The sequence below is a fragment of the Neoarius graeffei genome, chromosome 15 (genome assembly GCF_027579695.1).
Source record: "Neoarius graeffei isolate fNeoGra1 chromosome 15, fNeoGra1.pri, whole genome shotgun sequence".
NCBI classification, from domain to species: Eukaryota; Metazoa; Chordata; class Actinopteri; order Siluriformes; family Ariidae; genus Neoarius; species Neoarius graeffei.
Window position 1 is genome coordinate 8510050 of NC_083583.1, and position 22514 is coordinate 8532563.

The following is a 22514-nucleotide window of genomic DNA, read 5'->3' on the forward strand; positions in this document are numbered from 1 at the left end:
TGAATGACCAGGTTATCATCTCATCAATGGATTTTTTTTCTTTTTCCCTGATGGCACGGGGATAAAATTAGGGCTCAGGTTGTGAAAGAGTGGTTCAGGAAGCATGATGAATCATTTTCACACACCACTGAGTTCTGATTTTAACCCCACTGAGAATCTTTGGGATGCTGAAGACTTTACGCAGTGTTTCAACTCTTTCATCCTCAACACAAGATCTTGGTGAAAAATTAATACAACTCTGTACTGAAATAAATGTTGTGACATTGGATAAGTTTATCAAAACAATGCCAAAGCGAATGTATGCTGTAATCAAAGCTAAAAGCAGGCCAATGAAATATTAGAGTGTGCAACTTTTTTTTTTTTTGGCAGGGCAGTGTATAAACAGATTTATAAGAACATAGTGCTGTTCTTCAGTTAATAAAAACTGTTAATTTGCTGTGATGTAAAAGGAATTTCACACTTCACGATGTGCTGTTACAGAAAAATAATAAGCAAAGTTATCAATGTCATTTAATCAACAATTAAAACCAGAATGTTGATTATTTTCCTATTGCAGCATGTCACAATACACTTCTTCATTTTGTACTATGTTCCTCATATTGGTGGAGGGAAAAATCTACTTCTGTGGAATTTTGTACATGCTGTTCTACCACTGGCTGAAAGCTTTCAAGCTGAACACACAATGTGATAATTGGAGTAATTTACTTGCTCTGGATGAGCACTCAGGAACATCCATTCAAATCTATTAACACCTTAATGGAAGGCCTCAGAAAAACACACCTCTTCTGGTAATGTTTTATTTTAGATGGTGTTTTGGTCTGACTCATGGTGTTTTCGTTTTTTTCCAGCTCCTAACCTCCTCTTCATCTTCATCTTTCTTTCTCTCTAACTCACTGAGCACTCACTGATTGTTTTTTACAGTCTATTTGTGTGAATGGATGCATCAAAATGAGCAGGTTATAGTAGCATAAGGTGCAGAAATGTTTCTGGTTCAATAAAAACCGTGATAAAAGAAAGGTCAATGCTTGGGAATGAAAACTGAAGGATCTGTGGTGGCTGGTGAGGAAATGACTGTTAGCTGCTATAATGTAAGTAAGAACTGGAACGAATGTGTTTCATGGCCATTCCACAACATTAAATTGCTCTCCGCAGACTACAACCTTGTTGTGGTGGAATGCCTTGTGTGTCTTGATGATCCTGAGCCAGATAGGTCAAAGGAAAGAGGTCAGGTGAAGAGTAGTCCAGTTTTACCCCAGTTACCCCATGGTCTAGAAATACCGGGTTGGCGTCCAGCAGGGGATAACTGTGTCTCATGCGGAGGAAGGGCTCTTTAGTCTTGGTTGGCAATCTTCCTAGAGATGGTGTCTCAAAAAAAAAAAATACTTTGGTTCCACCAATGTTCCAGTGGCATTGGGAGTGGTCCAACTGCCACTGTAGAGGGGACTCCACAGGGACTACTTAGCCTTATTAAAAGATGAAATGGACACAACCAACAGCTCTAGGGTTCAAGCCCCAACTTATCCTAAATGTAACCATAAATGGATAAGAAGTACAAAGAGTTGTTCTTCAATCAATAAAATTACAATGTGGGGGGTTTTAATAAATAAAATTGTTAGCGTTGCCAAATTGTTGTGTTATAACAGGAATAAAACTTCAAGGTGTGTAACAATAACAGTAACTCTGCTCCATGTTGCGCTGCCTCACACCACCTAGTCATTGATTATTTTTCTTAGCATATTATTTGTTTCAAAAAGCATTTTACTTATCATATTAATGACAAGGAAAAGAAGAATAGATTTAAACATTCAACAAATTTTATTACAGTCACAAAAGCATTCATATCAGAGAAGTGTATCACGATTTTGGGATATCGTGATATCAATACCACGATACTACAACCATATCATCTAGCCCCTGGTTTATTCTATAGTAGAATTGATCGATGTAAATCAGAACTCACGGTAATGTTTGACTTTCCGGCGTATTTTCCGTATTTCAGTAGCAGTGGTTTCACCATCTTTTTCTGAGCCACTATCTGTTGAAGAAATTGAAAAATAATTAAGTTATTCCACGAAATCGAGTGGTGCATGAGCTGATAGATGACGAGGCGCGTAGCACCGAGTTGGCTATAAGCCATGTACGACGAGATTGAGTGGAATAACTGTTTTATTCTATCCACATTCACTGGATTTTGATAAACGGAGCATTTTTATTTTTATTTTTTACAAACTCAATAAATAAAAACTTTATACAAAACGTCCGACAAAATCATTTCCGCTTAGAATGTAAACAAACTGGCAAGATGACAGGAGCAATTTGTGAAAAATGCTATAATAATAATAATAATAATAATAATTCTTGAAAATTAAAAAAAGATACGTTCTTACGATCAAATACTTTTATTCCATATTGTGTTGCCTTTTTTTTTTTTTTGCATTTATTGGGGTTTTGTTTTCGACTAGAGTTTTTATTTTGCCCTTGGTTGGTTCAGTAACACAGGCCACCATTTTCTTCTTCTTCTTTAGGGTTTTTTTGGCAGTTAGCAAACCAGCTTAAAGGTGCATTACCACCACCAACTGGGCTGGAGTGTGGAACAGGAGACATTGTAGCAGTAGAGTAGCTAATCAGAGCACACAATTGCTCATGTCCAGTGAATGTGGATAGAATAAATGCTTTATTTATTTGGATTTCTATTGAGAAAAAAATCAATTGAAAAATATTCCCTCAGGTGTAAATATTACCTGACCGAGCGTGCACTCCATTCCACCCAAGAAGTCATCATCACGAGTGCCGATGCTGTGGGTCCCATGAATGTCGTAGACCTCGAAACGCAGCTTCTGCACCTCCTCAAAGTAGTAGTCTAACATTAGGACCTTGGCAAACACTGGGTTCAGGTTGCTCTTGATCACCTCAGTGCGATCCAGCTAAATAAAAAAGAGCACAATGAAAAGAATGAGATTACATACAACGTACAGACTGTTTAGATCCAGGATTGTCATATAAATGCCATATAATATTTACTTATTTCTTCATTTCAAATGTGTTATTCACTTCTTCTAACTACAACGTTCCGTACTAGAAGTTTAAACCTATGGAATAAACTAGTTATATTAAAATGAGACCGTCACTCTGGCCCTGTCTAGTCCAGAAGGAATGATCTAAAGTGGGCCACCTTGCGCAATAAATGTTGCAAGCTATATACACTATATACAAGCTATATATAGAAGCTATATACACCCTAGGAATACTGACCTATTGACCAAAAAGAATACAAACTGGCGAGGAATTGACCGAGAAGAAGCAATTTTTGTTGAACTGCTCATTAAGGCTTAATTAGTCCATAACTTCATTAATAATTGTAATTAAGCAAATCTGGTAGAAGTTATATGCACCCTAGGTACCCCTACCTTCATACCAGAAACAATCAAAATCGGTGAAGAATTGAGGGAGAAGAAGCAATTTTCGTGAAATGTGGACGACACCAGACGGACGATGGACAACACATGATGGCATAAACTCATAACCTGTCGGCCGGATGAGCTAATAACCATGAATCCTGATGTATGTTGCTCTATGTTCTTGACACACCGTATACAAAATGATTTGTTTTTGTGACTCATGTCTCAAATAGCAGTGATTTAATCATTTGATCAAAAAATTAAAAGGAACTTAGCATGCTAAAAAACAAAAAAGGCAAACCTTTACCCCTTGAAGGACCCAAAACCATTTGTTTTAAATCATTTGTTTAAATAATTTTACGAAAGAGGCTATAGTGGACTACAGGAAGATGAGGAGAATTAATCACGACCCAATGTTCATTAATGGTGAAGCAGTTTTAAATTTCCGGGGGTCAACATCACAAATGACCTCTTCTGGGCCTTACAAACATCCAGTGTCATTGGGAAGGCCCAACAGCGTCTCTTCTTTCTCAGGAAACTGAGGCATGTTGGTGTGCCACAGAAACTGCTGGTAAACTTCTCCAGGTGCACTGTGAAGAATATTATCACATCCTGCATCACAGCGTGGTTTGCCAGCTGCACCAAGAAGGACCAGAAGTCTCTGCAAAAACTCATCAAGACAGGAGAGTACATCACTGGGACCCAGCTTCCTGCAATTGAGGACATCTACGGTGGTGTAGTGGTTAGCATTGTCGCCTCACAGCAAGAAGGTTCTGGGTTCTTGCCCAGTGGCCGACGGAGGCCTTTCTATGTGGCATTTGCATGTTCTCCCCGTGTCTGCATGGGTTTCCTTCAGGTGCTCCGGTTTCCCCCACAGTCCAAAGACATGCGGTTAGGTTAACATGGGGCAGCCTTGGGCTGAAGTGCCCTTGAGCAAGGCACTGAACCCCCAACTGCTCCCCAGGCACTGTAGTACAGCTGCCCACTGCTCTGGGTATGTGTGTGTGCTCATTGCTCACTTGTTTGTGTGCATGTGTGTGTTCACTGCTTCAGATGGGTTAAATGCAGAGGACAAATTTCACTGTGCTTGAGTGTGCATGTGACAAATAAAGAGTTCTTCTTCTTCTTCTACCAAGCCTGTTACTGGGGTAGGGCTTTGAACATCATCCGAGATCCAACACATCCTGGCCACCACCACTTCCAGTTACTTCCCTCTGATCAGTGATGTAGGAAAATTCATCCACACACTACAAGACTGAAAAACAGCTTCTTCCCCCAAGCTGTTAAACTAGTGAACATTGCCTGAGTCCCTCACCACACACCCTACACACCCACATGCACTCACTGGAGGACTTATACTGTGCAACAAAGAATTATGTGCCTTAAATAGTTCTTAAATTTGTTCTCATATGGCTTAATGTCAACAAAGTATTGCTGCTGTCTGCTGCATTGCACTGTACATATTGCATTGCATTGCATATTGCACATTATTGCTCGTAGCTACTGTTTTTATGTCTTGATGTTTCATGTTTTGTTATTTTTAATTGTCTTATATCACTGGAAGTGCTATCTAAATTTTGTTATTGTTGTCTGACCCTCAATATAATGACAATAAAGCTATTACTTACTTACTTATTAAAAATAATCTATGTTCAATAATAAATGTTTTAATCCAAGAAAAGGGAACTCATGTACATTGTTTCGCCCCTTGTTAAAAATATAAGGATCAACACAGTATGAATCACTAACTTTAGATAGCATAATTAGCCTGTTAGTCAGCTAGCATTAGTTTTGCTAAGAATGAGCCAAAAAAAAAAAAAGACTGGAGTTATAATTTGGAAAAAGTACAACTTCGTAGATTTGCTTAATTCTCAAATTTCTTGGGTCAAAATGTGGTAAATAATTTTCTCTCACAGCAGCTTTGACACAAGTGCAAATACTAATCGCTAACATTAGCTAGCATACATAGCAAAATTAGTTAGCTTTTAGGTCAGCTAGCTCACTGGTCAACATGAGTGGGATTTCAGTGCCAGAGTCTCTGTTTACATTTCATTTCAATTCAATAGACTTATTCAAAGCCTGTAAAATCATATTAGCATTAGTCAAATTAGTCGGGTAGCTAGCTTAGCATACTGGTTCTTTGGCTAATAGTTTCTGAGTAACACCTGTGGTATAAAATAATGTTCTCTTCAGGCTTTATTTTATATATATATATATATATATATATATATATATATATATATATATATATATACTGTATATATATATATATATATACTGTATATATATATATATATATATATATATACTGTATATATATATATATATATACAGTGGTGCTTGAAATTTTGTGAACCCTTTAGAATTTTCTATATTTCTGCATAAGTATGGCCTAAATTAAAACATCATCACATTTTCACACAAGTCTTAAAAGTAGATAAAGAGAACCCAGTTAAACAAATGAGACAAAAATATTATACTTGGTCATTTATTTATTAAGGAAAATGATCCAATATTACATATCTGTGAGTGGCAAAAGTATGTGAACCTCTAGGATTAGCAATTAATTTTAAGGTGAAATTAGAGTCAGGCGTTTTCAATCAATGGGATGACAATCAGGTGTGAGTGGGCACCCTGTTTTATTTAAAGAACAGGGATCTATCAAAGTCTGATCTTCACAACACATGTTTGGGGAAGTGTATCTTGACACGAACAAAGGAGATTTCTGAGGACCTCAGAAAAAGCACTGTTGATGGTCATCAGGCTGTAAAAGGTTACAAAACCATCTCTAAAGAGTTTGGACTCCACCAATCCACAGTCAGACAGATTGTGTACAAATGGAGGAAATTCAAGACCATTATTACCCTCCCCAGGAGTGGTCGACCAACAAAGATCACTCCAAGAGCAAGGCGTGTAATAGTCGGTGAGGTCACAAAGGACCCCAGGGTAACTTCTAAGTAACTGAAGGCCTCTCTCACATTGGCTAATGTTAATGTTCATGAGTCCACCATCAGGAGAACACTGAACAACAATGGTGTGCATGGCAGGGTTGCAAGGAGAAATCCACTGCTCTCCAGAAAGAACATTGCTGCTCATCTGCAGTTTATTAAAGATCACGTGGACAAGCCAGAAGGCTATTGGAAAAATGTTTTGTGGATGGATGAGACCAAAATAGAACTTTTTGGTTTAAATGAGAAGTGTTATGTTTGGAGAAAGGAAAACACTGAATTTCAGCATAAGAACCTTATCCCATCTGTGAAACATGGTGGTGGTAGTATCATGGTTTGGGCCTGTTTTGCTGCATCTGGGCCAGGACAGCTTGCCATCATTGATGGAATAATGAATTCTAAATTATACCAGTGAATTCTAAAGGAAAATGTCAGGCCATCTGTCCATGAACTGAATCTCAAGAGAAGGTGGGTTATGCAGCAAGACAACGACCCTAAGCACACAAGTCATTCTACCAAAGAATGGTTAAAGAAGAATAAAGTTAATGTTTTGGAATGGCCAAGTCAAAGTTCTGACCTTAATCCAATCGAAATGTTGTGGAAGGACCTGAAGCGAGCAGTTCATGTGAGGAAACCCACCAACATCCCAGAGTTGAAGCTGTTCTGTATGGAGGAATGGGCTAAAATTCCTCCAAGCCGGTGTGCAGGACTGATCAACAGTTACTGGAAACGTTTAGTTACAGTTATTGCTGCACAAGGGGGTCACACCAGATACTGAAAGCAAAGGTTCACATACTTTTGCCACCCACAGATCTGTAATATTGGATTATTTTCCTGAATAAATAAATGACCAAGTATAATATTTTTGTCTCATTTGTTTAATTGGGTTCTCTTTATCTGCTTTTAGGACTTGTGTGAAAATCTGATGATGTTTTAGGTCATATTTATGCAGAAATATAGAAAATTCTAAAGGGTTCACAAACTTTCAAGCACCACTGTGTATATATATATATATATATATATATACATCAGCTGGATAGTACAGTGGTAATGCTCACGGACTACGATGCAGGAGATCGGGGTTCGAATCCCGGTCGGGGCAAAACATCATCCAGTAAGGGTCCTTAGGCAAGACCCCTCATGATATATCGGCCTACCTCAGGAATGAGTGAAGACATAACTGATAGAGTCATACCGGCTCAGACGTCGCCCGGGTCAACAAGGTCTGCGTCAGTTGCTAGGGAACCAGGGCAAACTGATGAGAAATGGGCTACTGGAACAAGACATCGATGGACGAGGACAGAAAATACGGAGTTGCTGGAATGCTACTATACAAGCAGTCCCAGAGAGAGGGGATACATGCAGCGAATGTGGGACCATTGGATACTTCGAAACCCACAATCAAGGCTAACAAAGAAACAGCTATTAGCCCAGTGTTCCAACATCCGTAATCGAAATCTACTATCACAACTAGAGATTAATGAAATACAACAACGATGCTACGGCAAGGGGGAGCCAGGAAATACTGGAAAGACATATGGGAAAGAACGGCATCACAATGGATGCCCAATGGTTAGTGGACCTAAGAGCTGACCACAGCAACCTCCCAGAACAAGAACCAGTAACCATCTCAATGGCAGACGTCCAAGAAAGAGTGTCAAAGATGAAGATATGATCCATACGTACTGGCTGAAGAAGCTAACTGCACTCCATGAACGCCTAGCAGCACAGATGAACCAGCTGCTGAGGGATGGAACCCACCCAGAATGGCTAACCCAAGGCAGGACAGTCCTAATCATGAAGGACCCCCAGAAGGGACCCATCCCATCCAACTACCGGCCAATTACCTGTCTCTGCACAACATGGAAGGCCCTGTCAGGCATCATTGCAGCAAAAATGAGTAAGCATGTGGCTCAATACATGAGCGAGGCACAGAAAGGGATTGGCAGTAACACCAGAGGAGCCAAGCACCAGCTACTGGTTGATAGAACAGTCGCCCGAGACTGTAAGAAGAGACAGACCAACCTGGATGCCCAACCTGGATCCAACCTTGTGCACTGCCTGGATTGACTACAAGAAAGCCTACGACTCAATGCACACACATGGACACTGGAATGTCTGGAACTGTATAAGATCAACAGGAACCTAAGGACCTTCATCCAGAACTCAATGGAAATGTGGAAGACAACCCTAGAGGCCAACTCAAAACCCATTGGCCAAGTCAACATCAAGTGCGGCATATACCAAGGAGATGCACTATCACCACTGCTGTTCTGCATAGGCCTGAACCCCCTCAGTCAGATCATCACGAAGAGCGGCTACGGGTACCGATTCCGTAGTGGGGCAACAATCAGCCACCTGCTCTACATGGATGACATCAAGCTGTATGCCAGGAACAAGCGAGAAATAGACTCGCTGATCCACACCACCCGGATCTACAGCGATGACATAGGGATGTCATTCGGATTGGACAAGTGTGGCCGGATGGTCTCAAAGAGAGGCAAGATGATCCGGACTGAGGGGATTGACCTACCAGAGGGCAACATGGGTGATATCCAAGACAGCTACAAGTACCTTGGCATCCCACAGGCTAATGGAAACCATGAAGAAGCCACAAGGAAGTCAACCACAGCCAAATACCTCCAGAGAGTAAGGCAGGTCCTGAAAAGTCAGCTGAATGGTAAGAACAAGGTCCGAGCCATCAACATGTACGCACTACCAGTCATCAGATACCCCGCTGGCATCATAAACTGGCCAAAGGAGGAGATGGAAGCCACAGATATCAAGACTAGAAAGCTCCTCACCATGCATGGAGGGTTCCACCCCAAGTCCAGCACCCTGAGACTATACACTAAGCGGAAAGAGGGAGGCCGAGGGCTAGTGAGCATCAAGACCACGGTCCACGATGAAACATCGAAAATCCAAGAATACATCAGAAAGATGGCCCCAAAGGATGAACTGCTAAGTGAATGTCTCAGGCAGCAGAACCCTGATGAGAGTGCAGAGGAGGAGGAGGAACAGACAACCTGGAGAGACAAACCCCTACATGGTATGTACCACTGTCAGATAGAGGAAGTGGCTGATATCAAGAAATCCTACCAGTGGCTGGATAATGCAGGACTGACAGACAGCACAGAGGCACTAATCATGGCAGCACAAGAACAGGCCATAAGCACAAGAGCCATAGAGGCCAGGATCTACCAGAGTAGATCAGACCCAAGATGCAGACTGTGCAAAGAAGCCCCTGAAACAGTCCAGCACATAGTAGCAGGGTGTAAGATGCTAGCTGGATCAGCGTACATGGAGAGGCACAACCAAGTGGCTGGGATAGTATACAGGAACATCTGCAACCAGTATGGAATAGAAGTACCCAAGTCCCAATGGGCCATACCACAGAAGGTGGCTGAGAACAACAGGGCCACGGTTCTGTGGGACTTCAGCTTCCAGACTGACAAACAGATCCTGGCTAACCAACCGGACATAGTGGTGGTGGACAAAGAGCAGAAGAGGGTGGTGGTAATAGATGTGGCGATCCCAGCTGACACCAACATCAGGAAGAAGGAACATGAGAAACTTGAGAAGTATCAAGGGTTGAAAGAGCAGCTGGAACGGATGTGGAAGGTCAAGGGTTGCGTGGTCCCCGTGGTAGTGGGGGCACTTGGGGCAGTAACCCCCAAACTGGGAGAGTGGCTCCAGCAAATCCCAGGAACAACATCTGAAGCCTCAGTCCAGAAGAGCGCAGTCCTAGGAACATCGAAGATACTGCGCAGAACCCTCAAACTCCCAGGCCTCTGGTAGAGGACCCGAGCTTGAGGATGACATGGATACCACCCCCCCGCCGGGGGTGAGAAGGAGATTTATTATATATATATATATATATATATATATATATATATATATATATATATATATATATATAAAACAACCCTGATTCCAAAAAAGTTGGGACAAAGTACAAATTGTAAATAAAAACGGAATGCAATAATTTACAAATCTCAAAAACTGATATTGTATTCACAATAGAACATAGACAACATATCAAATGTTGAAAGTGAGACATTTTGAAATTTCATGCCAAATATTGGCTCATTTGAAATTTCATGACAGCAACACATCTCAAAAAAGTTGGGACAGGGGCAATAAGAGGCTGGAAAAGTTAAAGGTACAAAAAAGGAACAGCTGGGGGACCAAATTGCAACTCATTAGGTCAATTGGCAATAGGTCATTAACATGACTGGGTATAAAAAGAGCATCTTGGAGTGGCAGCGGCTCTCAGAAGTAAAGATGGGAAGAGGATCACCAATCCCCCTAATTCTGCACCGACAAATAGTGGAGCAATATCAGAAAGGAGTTTGACAGTGTAAAATTGCAAAGAGTTTGAACATATCATCATCTACAGTGCATAATATCATCAAAAGATTCAGAGAACCTGGAAGAACCTCTGTGCGTAAGGGTCAAGGCCGGAAAACCATACTGGGTGCCCGTGATCTTCGGGCCCTTAGATGGCACTGCATCACATACAGGCATGCTTCTGTATTGGAAATCACAAAATGGGCTCAGGAATATTTCCAGAGAACATTATCTGTGAACACAATTCACCGTGCCATCCACCGTTGCCAGCTAAAACTCTACAGTTCAAAGAAAAAGCCGTATCTAATCATGATCCAGAAGCGCAGATGTCTTCTCTGGGCCAAGGCTCATTTAAAATGGACTGTGGCAAAGTGGAAAACTGTTCTGTGGTCAGACGAATCAAAATTTGAAGTTCGATATGGAAATCAGGGACGCCGTGTCATTCGGACTAAAGAGGAGAAGGACGACCCAAGTTGTTATCAGCGCTCAGTTCAGAAGCCTGCATCTCTGATGGTATGGGGTTGCATTAGTGCGTGTGGCATGGGCAGCTTACACATCTGGAAAGACACCATCAATGCTGAAAGGTATATCCAGGTTCTAGAGCAACATATGCTCCCATCCAGACGACGTCTCTTTCAGGGAAGACCTTGCATTTTCCAACATCACAATGCCAAACCACATACTGCATCAATTACAGCATTATGGCTGCGTAGAAGAAGGGTCCGGGTACTGAACTGGCCAGCCTGCAGTCCAGATCTTTCACCCATAGAAAACATTTGGCGCGTCATAAAACGGAAGATACGACAAAAAAGACCTAAGACAGTTGAGCAACTACAATCCTACATTAGACAAGAATGGGTTAACATTCCTATCCCTAAACTTGAGCAACTTGTCTCCTCAGTCCCCAGACGTTTACAGACTGTTGTAAAGAGAAAAGGGGATGTCTCACAGTGGTAAACATGGCCTTGTCCCAACTTTTTTGAGATGTGTTGTTGTCATGAAATTTAAAATCACCTAATTTTTCTCTTTAAATGATACATTTTCTCAGTTTAAACATTTGATATGTCATCTATGTTCTATTCTGAATAAAATATGTTTGGCACACACAGTAGTGGGTAGTCTTATAGTCTTATATACTCTCAGGAAAAAATGTCTAAGCTGTACCACTCAGGAGTTTTCCTGCACCATTATTATGTGACTTTTTATCTGCAAAATGAATGCATTGTATATTTAGAGCTCATTTAAGGTACTTAATTAGACCCTACGGATCATGGCTGTACTTGAGAGAAGTTTTAAATGTGTACTATATTCACTTTCTCTGGTGAAAAATACAGATGTACACTTGCTACCCTTGAGATTTCTACTGCTGTGTTAAGAAACTGTAGAGAAGTTTTTATAAGCACAGGTTCGAGCTAATATATATATTTAATCACTGCCTAAAAGCGGAGCTCCTGATGAGTGTATGAACAAAATATTTGCAAGGGCACAAAATCACCCTGAATAGAATAATAATATTATAGCACCATGAATGAACCATCGAATTGTGTCATGTTGTGTATTTACCGTCAATAAATCACTGCACTGTCTTGTGACAGTGAGACCAATAATGAGATACACATCACAGTTACGAATACATATTTATTCCTTTCTTTGACAGCACATGCCATGCGCCAGAAACAACACCACCACATTTATTATGGTGTGACTGTGCTGGGTGCCTGGTGGACAGCAGTGAACCAGCGCTTTCACTTTACATCATTACTGTATAGTTACCATCCAATATCACTCTCCATATGTCAAACAGTTGTCTGGTAACATCGTTCATGTCCACATGTGTTGACATGCACGCAGCACCATTAGGACTAATTACCATGCACCTGTTCCTGATTAGAGCTCAATCATATAGACATATAAGGACTCTCAGTAACACACAGGCTTTGCGAAAGCCTTGTATTTTGTGTCGAGTTTCTGGTTTTGGCCCTGTTTGTGTTTTTGGACTGTGAGTATTATACAGTATTCCCTCTGATATCCTGTCTGTGTCTCACTCCACCACTGCCTGTTTTTCGACTCTGCCTTTGTCTCCGTTTGCTAACGTGTTTTCAATAAAGCTCTTCCTGCGTTTACATCTATCTATCTATCTATCTATCTATCTATCTATCTATCTATCTATCTATCTATCTATCTATCTATCTATCTATCTATCTATCGCCCTTACACGACAGAAACTGCCAACGGTCCAACAAGCTAGACTAATAAAACTATTTTAACTAATTTTATATGAAACTGTCATGAATATTTTCCATAAAATGTGTTAGCAAATAATCCCACATTATTTTTTAAAAAGCAAATTAAAAATATGCACTGGATAAAAACCCATCCATCTTATCGAAACAAAGTTACACATTTCATGGACATTTTCTTGCAGTTACAGTCGGGTTCCGACGGTCAAACCATCAAAAATCACGTCGGTGCATTACCATATTCTCTTAAGTATGGGGCTTTGCTCTGCTATTAAGCGACAGGGTGTCAAGATATGTAGCGATCACGTAAATAAAGCACAATCAGCATTTTACAAAAGTTAAAAATAAAAAATAATCCTGATGCTTATTAATCAAGCATTTACATACAGTTTTATTTTATTTCAAGCTTCCATTCTGTGCACAACTTTTTATTCCCCCTTTTTTGTTGAGTATGTAAAAAACCCCTCTAACTCAGTTTCACTACTGATTTGAACATACAGTTCACCAGTTGAACATTAATTGCCACTCAAATATGCACAAGTTTCAGACCAGCTTCTTTGTGTTTATTTATTTTTTTAATATATAATGACACTTTTAACTTTTTCCCAATTTACTTTCAAAGCAAGCATCCATTTTGCTTTGAAAGCAAATTGCAGGTAGGAACTAAAGCTGCGAGTGAGGAACCGAAGAAATGTCAGACCACACACACCATAGGACTGGCCATTTGTGCCAATTGTTTGGATTTGTTGCTGTACTGCATCAAAACTAATTTGCATAGAATTAAGAAAATCTCATTTCAAATGTCGCTTGTCATTTTTTTTTTCTCTTGTTGCTTCATGAAATCGCTTGGTACTGTGAAGATAGGTTTAAAAGTTATGCAAGCATGAAATGTTATTATCCCTCTTTAATACGTCAATATGGATGAATGAATATTCACTACACTTTGGATTGGATTGTGCATCTTCCTGCATGTGGCTCGTTGATTTTGCTGAATATTTACTTCCAGGAACAGTTTGATTTGTAAAGTATAACAATCTAGCATTTTCCCAAGATTTATGTAAAATACATGAATAAATAAATTAACAGCACTGAAATGTGACAGAGCACACATATTTAGAACATTCAGAACTCAGTGCCAGTGTCCTGGTAAAGGCTTCTGGTAGGATGACATACTATAGCATGACATACTGGAGAGAATGAGTAGACGGTGTTAAAAAGAGAGGTAGAGAACATAAGGAGGGAATATATAAAAAGGGAGATGTGAGTTGGTCACAGAAAATGAGATGTGAGTGGGTTTCTCTCCCACTCGATTTAAGCAGCCTCTATTGATTTGCATGACAATGGCACTTCCCTGTTGAGAGGGACTGGAAAAGCTAAGAGTAGAAAGCCTAATGGTTTATATCCTCTCTGCGTACATCCTAAATCCCAGCACCTCAACTCGCCCACAGGCAGAAGCATCGAGCTGCACTCTTAGCCTCGCTGCTGGCACTCGAGGTCAGATGAAATGAATAAACATCACCTGCCTTGCTCTACTCAGATCCATAACCTGTTTATCATACACTATCGTGCCAAAAGTTTGTGGACACCTGACTATCAAACCCATATTTGAAGAATTTGGTTCCAAAACGCGATAAACGCCAAATTTGAAAAATTGAAACTCCCACCACCAAACCATCAGCAATTATCATATTTTACTCGTACCATATTCAGTTTTCGCCAAAACGCGATATCTGCCATTGATTTACACACTGCATTACGGCTTTTCATTCCAAAACGCAACAAGCGCCATTACTGATTTTTCTCAAAACCAGACATATCCATTTGGCCAATCAGAGGCCGCCATTGGCGTGAAGTCTTCTAAGATGGCTGCACCCATGAAGTAGGAAATCGCTTCAGCACTTCTCGCATTTATTGGACAATTTCACGCTGAATTATGAATAATTTCGATAAAATAATTTAAAAAATTAATCTATAAAATAAAATAATCTGTCATGAAAGAACACGGTTAAATGCACTTTAAATAGAAAAGGATATGTAGCATTTTGGGGGAAAATGCCGTGGAGTGGATATGTAGCGACTTGACAAAAAAATAATTACTTGGTTCAGTTAAAAGCTGTGGGGCGGCACGGTGGTGTAGTGGTTAGCGCTGTCGCCTCACAGCAAGAAGGTCCGGGTTCGAGCCCCGTGGCTGGCGAGGGCCTTTCTGTGCGGAGTTTGCATGTTCTCCTCGTGTCCGCGTGGGTTTCCTCCGGGTGCTCCGGTTTCCCCCACAGTCCAAAGACATGCAGGTTAGGTTAACTGGTGACTCTAAATTGACCGTAGGTATGAATGTGAATGGTTGTCTATGTGTGAGCCCTGTGATGACCTGGCGACTTGTCCAGGGTGAACCCCGCCTTTCGCCCGTAGTCAGCTGGGATAGGCTCCAGCTTGCCTGCGACCCTGCAGAACAGGATAAAGCAGCTAGAGATAATGAAATGAGTTAAAAGCTGTTAATTAGTTCTGGAATTCATTTTTGAAGTTTATTATCATTAAGGAGTTAGTCAATAAATTTTAAAACAGGATACAGTGGTTTTCCTTTTATCACTTCCTGTAATCAGAAAAAGTGATTTTTCTCGAAACAATGGAATTGGATATATAGCGTTTTGGAACCAAACTTTTCATTTGGTTCTTACCCAAAATGTTGACACAAAAGCTGGAAGCATACAATTGTATAGGATGTCTTTACATGCTATAGTTTTACAATTTCCCTTCACTGGAAATAAGAGGCCCGAACCTGTTCCAGCATGATTGGAGTGGAACAACTTGAGTGTCCTACACAGATCCCCGACCTCAACCCCACTGAACACCTTTGAGATGAACTGGAACACTGACTTCACCCCAAGCCTCCTGAGTCAACGTCAGTGCCTGATCTCACGAACGATCTTGTAGCTGAACGAACGCAAATCCCAAAGCCACGCCCCAAAATCAAGTGGAAAGCCTTCCCAGAAGAGTGGAGCTTATTATAATATCAAAGGGGGGCTAAATCTGGAATGGGATGTTCATCAAGCATATATGAGAGGGCACTGACAAACATTTTGGCCATATTGTGTACAATTTACTAACGTTTGTGACGTTTTCTAATTATTTAGAAATTTTACTCTGTATTAGATAAAATGAATCATTTGACTGGCAGTGTGTAACTACAGTATAAATCAATGAGAATGACTATACATCATGAAACATACAGTTTAGTTATTCCAAGAAATCAAGTCATGCATGAGCTGATAGCTGACGAGGCGCGTAGCATCGAGTTTGCTATAATCCATGTACAATGAGATTGAGAGGAATAACTGCTTTATTCTATCCACATTCACTGGATTTTGAGAAACAAAGCATTTTTAATTTTTGCAAATTCGATAAATAAAAACTTTATACAAAACGTCAGACAAAATAATTTCCGCTTAGAATGTAAACAAACCGGCGAAATGACAGGAGCAATTTGTGAAAAATGTGATAATAATTCTTGAAAAATAAAATAAAAAGATACGTTCTTACCATCAAATACTTTTATTCCATATTTTGTTGCTTTGTTGTATTTTTGGGGTTTTGTTTTCCAGTAGAATTTTTATTTCGTCCTCGGTTGGTTCAGCAACACGCTCCGCCATTTCGTTTTTCCTCTACTCACAGTATATGAGCTGATATCCGAGTAGTAGAGCAGCCAATCAGAGCGCATGATTGCTCATATCTAGTGAATGTGGATAGAATAATATACTACATACTAATGAAAAACTAGGAACATATCAAATTAAAATTAAACCAAGTATGTTTTGTAAACTGTTAAAAAAAAAAACACCTACAGCAATATAGCACATTTCTAATGTTCTCTGGAACATGATGGAATTTATAAGCGATGTAAAGGATGAATTATAATTTGGTTTTAACTACATGTAAACAATATGGCTGCTAAATATATTCTGTCATATCCTGTGGTCATTATACATGTCATCAGAAATTACAGCTAAGCATCCACATGGTGCAATGCTAATGTAAATAGTGGAGGCAGTATAACATCCAGAGGGGAACCGTCAGGACCTTCTAGTCCTTCAGAGAAGCCCAAACATATCAGCATTTCAAACATTATATTTGATTGTTTTCATGCTTTCATAATTTCATTATAATTATTCTCTTCTAATTCTAATTTGGCCTTATTTTCTATCAAATTTACTTCAGAAATGAAAGGGTTACTGTCCTGAAAACATTAAAATCGAGTTATCCAATTGGTTAAGACTTCATTGCCGGGACAGAAGGCCATGGCAGTGTATGTTTATGTAGGAAATGATAGATGAATTAACCAATCAGATTTTGATTTATAGTGGAAGGGACCAAAAATGTATTGCCCTAGACCTTCTCAAAGGTCAACGCGAGCTTAACCATGAGTCGGCGCCATCAGCGCAGCAGTGAAGTCACCTTCCAGCCGGTGTAGTGTTCATCAGTAGTGTTAGCGAACGCTAATAAAGTGGTCAAGCCAGTGCTATCGAGAGCAAGTAGCACAGGCTAATGACCGAGAAACTAAGATTTCTGTCACCAGACTCTTCATCCACGCTGCATGCTCGCTACAGTATTTTTCACTCAGATTTAAGTATTCATTCATTAAGTACAATATCTCCCACTGGCAACTAGGCCATAACTCTGGTAAAATATGACTGAATTGAACAAAATTGCAATATGCCTATTACCGACATATAACAAAGAATCCTGTCAAGTTTCATGAAATTCCTCCAAAAATTGTGAGAGGAGTTGATTTCAGAAGGTGAGTACCCTTCCTGGGATGGACAGATGGATGGACATCACTACGACATAATTCCCCTTTGGGCCTTTCAGCCAATGGGGGATAAAAATTGTGAGGGAAGTTGATTTCAGAAAGCAAGCACACCTTGATGAAATTACCAAAGTACAAGTTTGTTAATAACCAAGGGCATAACTCTGGTAAAATTTGCCCAAAGTAAACGAAATTTCAACATGCATATAACTGTCATATAACAAAGCCTTTTGCCAAGTTTGGTGAAATTCCTCCACAAATTGTAAGAAGAGTTTATTTCCGAAGAACGTACACCCTCATGAAATTGTCAAAGTACAAGTTATTTAATCAAGGGTCAAAACTCTGGGAAAATTTTCACAAACGAAATTAAATCGCAATATGCGCATTACCGTCATATAACAAGGCCTTTTGCCAAGCTTCGAGAAATTCGTCCAAAAATTGTGAGAGGAGTTGATGTCAGAAGGCAAGCACACCTTCATGAAATTGTCAAAGTACAAGGCTGTTAATCAAGGGCTGGAACTCTGGTAAAATGCGACTGAATTTAATGAAATTGCAATATGCATACTACCGACATATATTAAAGAATTCTGTTAAATTTCATGAAACTCCTCCAAAAATTGTGAGAGGAATTGATGTCAGAAGGAAAACACACTCCCATGAAATTGTCAAATTATAATTTTGTTAATCAAGGGTTGTAACTCTGGTAAAATGCGACCCAATTTAACGAAATTACACTATGTGTATTAGCGACATATAATAAAGAATCCTGCCAAATTTCATGAAATTCCTCCAAAAATTATGAGAGGAGTTGATTTCAGAAGGTTAGTACCCTTCCTGGGACGGACGGATGGAGGGACGGACAGAATTTGCTACAACATAATCCCCCTTCGGGCCTTTCGGCCAGCGGGGGATAAAAACCTAATAAAATTGGAAGCCTGTGATTCGACTTCAGTAGCTTTCGATCTACTCAACAAAAATAATTGTGTGTCAGGGAAAATTGTTTTTATGACCTAAACTTGAAAAATCTGAACAGCAGTCTACCTTTAAACTTGTGGTTAAAAGCCTTAGGTACTGAACTCACTGAATTTCCTGATGCATTAGAATGAAACAAATCTGAGACAAAGCTAGTCATGTCATTTACATCTCATCTGACCATTTTATCCTTCATTTTATCATTCTGAGCTATTTATCAGCTGCCATTTAATAAAGCTGTACAATTTTTTAAATAATTGCTTCATTCAATCTGACTGTACCGCCGCAAGGAGGTCTGATTTAATGTATTGTTATGTGACACTTTCAATGTCACAGCAGTGTGTACTGAGACTGACTCATTCAACAGTGAATCATGTGTTCAAAAGAATTAACGATGGCTCATAGTTTAACATGCAGACCTGGAGCTTAGCAGATGCAACAACTGATGGCATAATTACGGCCTTGAGTTTACACAAGGAAGTACCCGTCACGCCGAGCGAGGTAGTGATGTGACACACAAGACGCCTACGTTGATGTACACTGGAATTTAGGCTTCTTTGTTCGACTTATATTCAGCAGCTAGTGTTCCTGTGCAGAAATGTATTTCAAATAAATTATGCACAACCTACGAATGTTGTCATATCCCACATCTGATGTCCGCACATGCTTAGTAACATTTCACATTTTTATGTTGTGGGTTATAGAAGATTTTTACAGTGAATATTTAATCGATTGCAAGTAAAGTTCTAGCATTGTAGAGTTCTAGCAAACTTGAAGTGTCCCTGGAATCAAAATTCCAGTGTGTTTCAGAGCGTACCTGCCCCTTAGTCTTATACACATCAATGTCAAAGCAATATATGAAAAAAGATACAATAAAATCTTATGTTCGTCCAATTAAATGCTCTCTAGGATATGTACCGCCCTTAGGGGTGTGTCTTGCTCAACAGAAACAGCTTGACATTCATGGCGCGCGTCTTCCTGGACACTATTCCCTTTTCCAGGTATCTCTTGGTTGGGAAGAAGTGGTTGGTGTCCAGTCATTTGGAAGAGGGTTTAGTTTGTGTGACTTGGCAGCTTGGGGCTTTTCAGTGCCTAAATGTCACTACTTCACACTGATGGATCACCATTTTATATAATTTTATCTACGGTGTCTTGCAGAAGTATTCGTCCCCCTTGGTGTTTGTCCTGTTTTGTCGCATTACAAACTGGAATTAAAATGGATTTTTGGAGGGTTAGCACCATTTGATTTACACAACATGCCTACCACTTTAAATGTGAAAATTGCTCTTTCATTGTGTTATAAACAATAATTAAGATGAAAAAACAGAAATCTGGAGTGTGCATAGGTATTCAATCCCCCCCCCCCCCCAAAAAAAAAAAAATCAATACTTTGGAGAGCCACCTTCTGCTGTGATTACAGCTGCAAGTCTCTTTCTTGGGGTATGTCTCTATTAGCTTAGCACATCTAGCCACTGGGATTTTTGCCCATTCCTCAAGGCAAAACTGCTCCAACTCCTTCAAGTTAGATGGGTTGCATTGGTGTACAGCAATCTTCAAGTTATGCCACAGATTCTCAATTTGATTGAGGTCTGGGCTTTGATTAGGCCATTCCAAGACATTTAAATGTTTCCCTTTAAACCACTCCAGTGTAGCTTTAGCAGTATGTTTAGGGTCATTGTCCTGCTGGAAGGTAAACCTTCATCCCAGTCTGAAACCTCTGGCCGACTCAAACAGGTTTTCCTCCAGAATTGCCCTGTACTTAGTGCCATCCATCTTTCCTTCAGTCCTGACCAGCTTTCCTGTCCCTGCAGATGAAAAACATTCCCACAACATGATGCTGCCACCACCATGCTTCACTGTAGGAATGGTGTTCTCAGGGGGTTGGGTTTGTGTCACACATGACATTTCCCATGATGGCCAAAAAGTTCAGTTTTAGTCTCATTTGACAAAAGAATCTTCTTCCATGTGTTTGGGGAGTCTGCCACATGCTGTTGGGCAAACTCCAAATGTGTTTTCTTAAGCAATGGCTTTTTTTCTGGCCACTCTTCCATAAAGCCCCGCTCTGTGGAGTGTACGGCTTAAAGTGGTCCTATGGACAGATACTCCCATCTCCACTGTGGATCTTTGCAGCTCCTTCAGTGTTATCTTTGGTGTTTTTGTTGCATCTCTGATTAATGCCCTCCTTGCCCGGTCTGTGAGTTTTGGTGGGCGGTGCCTTCTCTTGTCAGGTTTGTAGTAGTGCCATATTCTTTCCATTTTGCTATAAGGGATTTAATGATGCTCTTTGGGAAACTCAAAGTTTGGGATATTTTTATAACCCAACCCTGATCGATACTTCTCTACAACTTTGTCTCTGACCTGTTTGGAGGCTGCTTGGTTTTCATGTTGCTTGCTTAGTAGTGTTGTAGAGTCAGGGTCCTTCCAGAACAGATTGACTTATACAGACATCATGTGACAGATCATGTGACGCTTTGATTGCATACAGGTGGAACTTAATCAACTAATTATGTGACTTATGAAGTGAATTGGTTGGACCAGCTCTTATTTAGGGTTTTCATACAAAAGGGGTGAATACCTATGCGCACTCCAGATTTCTGTTTTTCATCTTAATTACTGTTTGTGTCACAATAAAAAAAAAAACAAAATGATCACCTTTAAAGTGGTCAGCATGTTGTGTAAATCAAATGGTGCTAACCCTCCAAAAATCCATTTTAATTCCAGCTTGTAATGCGACAAAACAGGACAAACACCAAGGGGGATGAATACTTTTGCAAGACACTGTATTATTCAGATATGTGAGATGTCTGCTGGTGATTATCCTGTGGCTTTCCATCACCTCAGAAACACTTAGCATCGTGACATCTAGGATATCAAGCTCGTTAAAGTTCTCTCCACAGCTGGAAAAAAGATTCTCATTGAACGCTCCTCTTCATATTTCTCTACTTTCCGAAGCTACTGTCAAATTTGTATCTTGAACGCTATTGGCTGTTGTGTAAATCAGTCAAATTTCAAAAATCACACTGACTTCCTGGAAGGAAATACGTTAACATACAGAATCAAATCACAGCTCTTGTGTCATTTTATGGAGATTTTGTTTCCAACCGCAGTGCAAGAGCTTCTCTGATGTTTTAACAGTTTCTATCTGATTACAAACAAAATTGATTCGGGTTATGTCTGTTTTGTGACTACACATAGCGATCCAAATTCATGTGCCAACTCCTCCAAAATGTGTCAATTCCTCCACAAATTGTGAGAGGAGTTGATTTCAGAATGAAAACACACCCTCATGAAATTGTCAAATTATAATTTTGTTAATCAAGGGCTATAACTCTGGGAAAATTTTCACAAATGAAATGAAATTGCAATATGCGTATTACCATTATATAACAAGGCCTTTTGCCAAGCTTCGAGAAATTTGTCCAAAAATTGTGAAAGGAGTTGATGCCAGAAGGCGAGCACACCTTCATGAAATTGTGAAAGTACAAGGTTGTTAATCAAGGGCTGTAACTCTGGTAAAATACGACCGAATTGAACAAAATAACAATATGCGTATTACCAATATATAACAATGCCTTTTGCCAAGTTTGGTGAAATTCCTCCAAAAATTGTGAGAGAAGTTGATTTCAGAAGGAAAACACACTCTCATGAAACTGTCAAAGGATAATAATTTTGCTAATCAAGGGCTGTAACTCTGGTAAAATGTGACCCAATTGAACGAAATTACAATATGCGTATTATCGACATATAACAAAGAATCCTGCCAAGTTTTGTGAAATTCCTCCAAAAATCGTGAGAGGAGTTGATTTCA

The 22514-nt window shown here is 39.9% G+C and overlaps 1 protein-coding gene across 1 annotated transcript in view; it reads right to left on the minus strand.

The window, feature by feature from the left end:
• The window catches only part of cpne7 (copine VII), a 171555-nt gene that overhangs the window by 137404 nt on the left and 11637 nt on the right, over positions 1-22514 (minus strand). Inside the window, exons 2-3 of the mRNA XM_060940814.1 lie at positions 2742-2924; positions 1961-2035 (exon numbers count right to left, since the gene is read on the minus strand). Of these exons, the coding sequence (XP_060796797.1) occupies positions 1961-2035; positions 2742-2924 (258 nt within the window). The remainder of the gene's footprint in view (positions 1-1960; positions 2036-2741; positions 2925-22514) is intronic.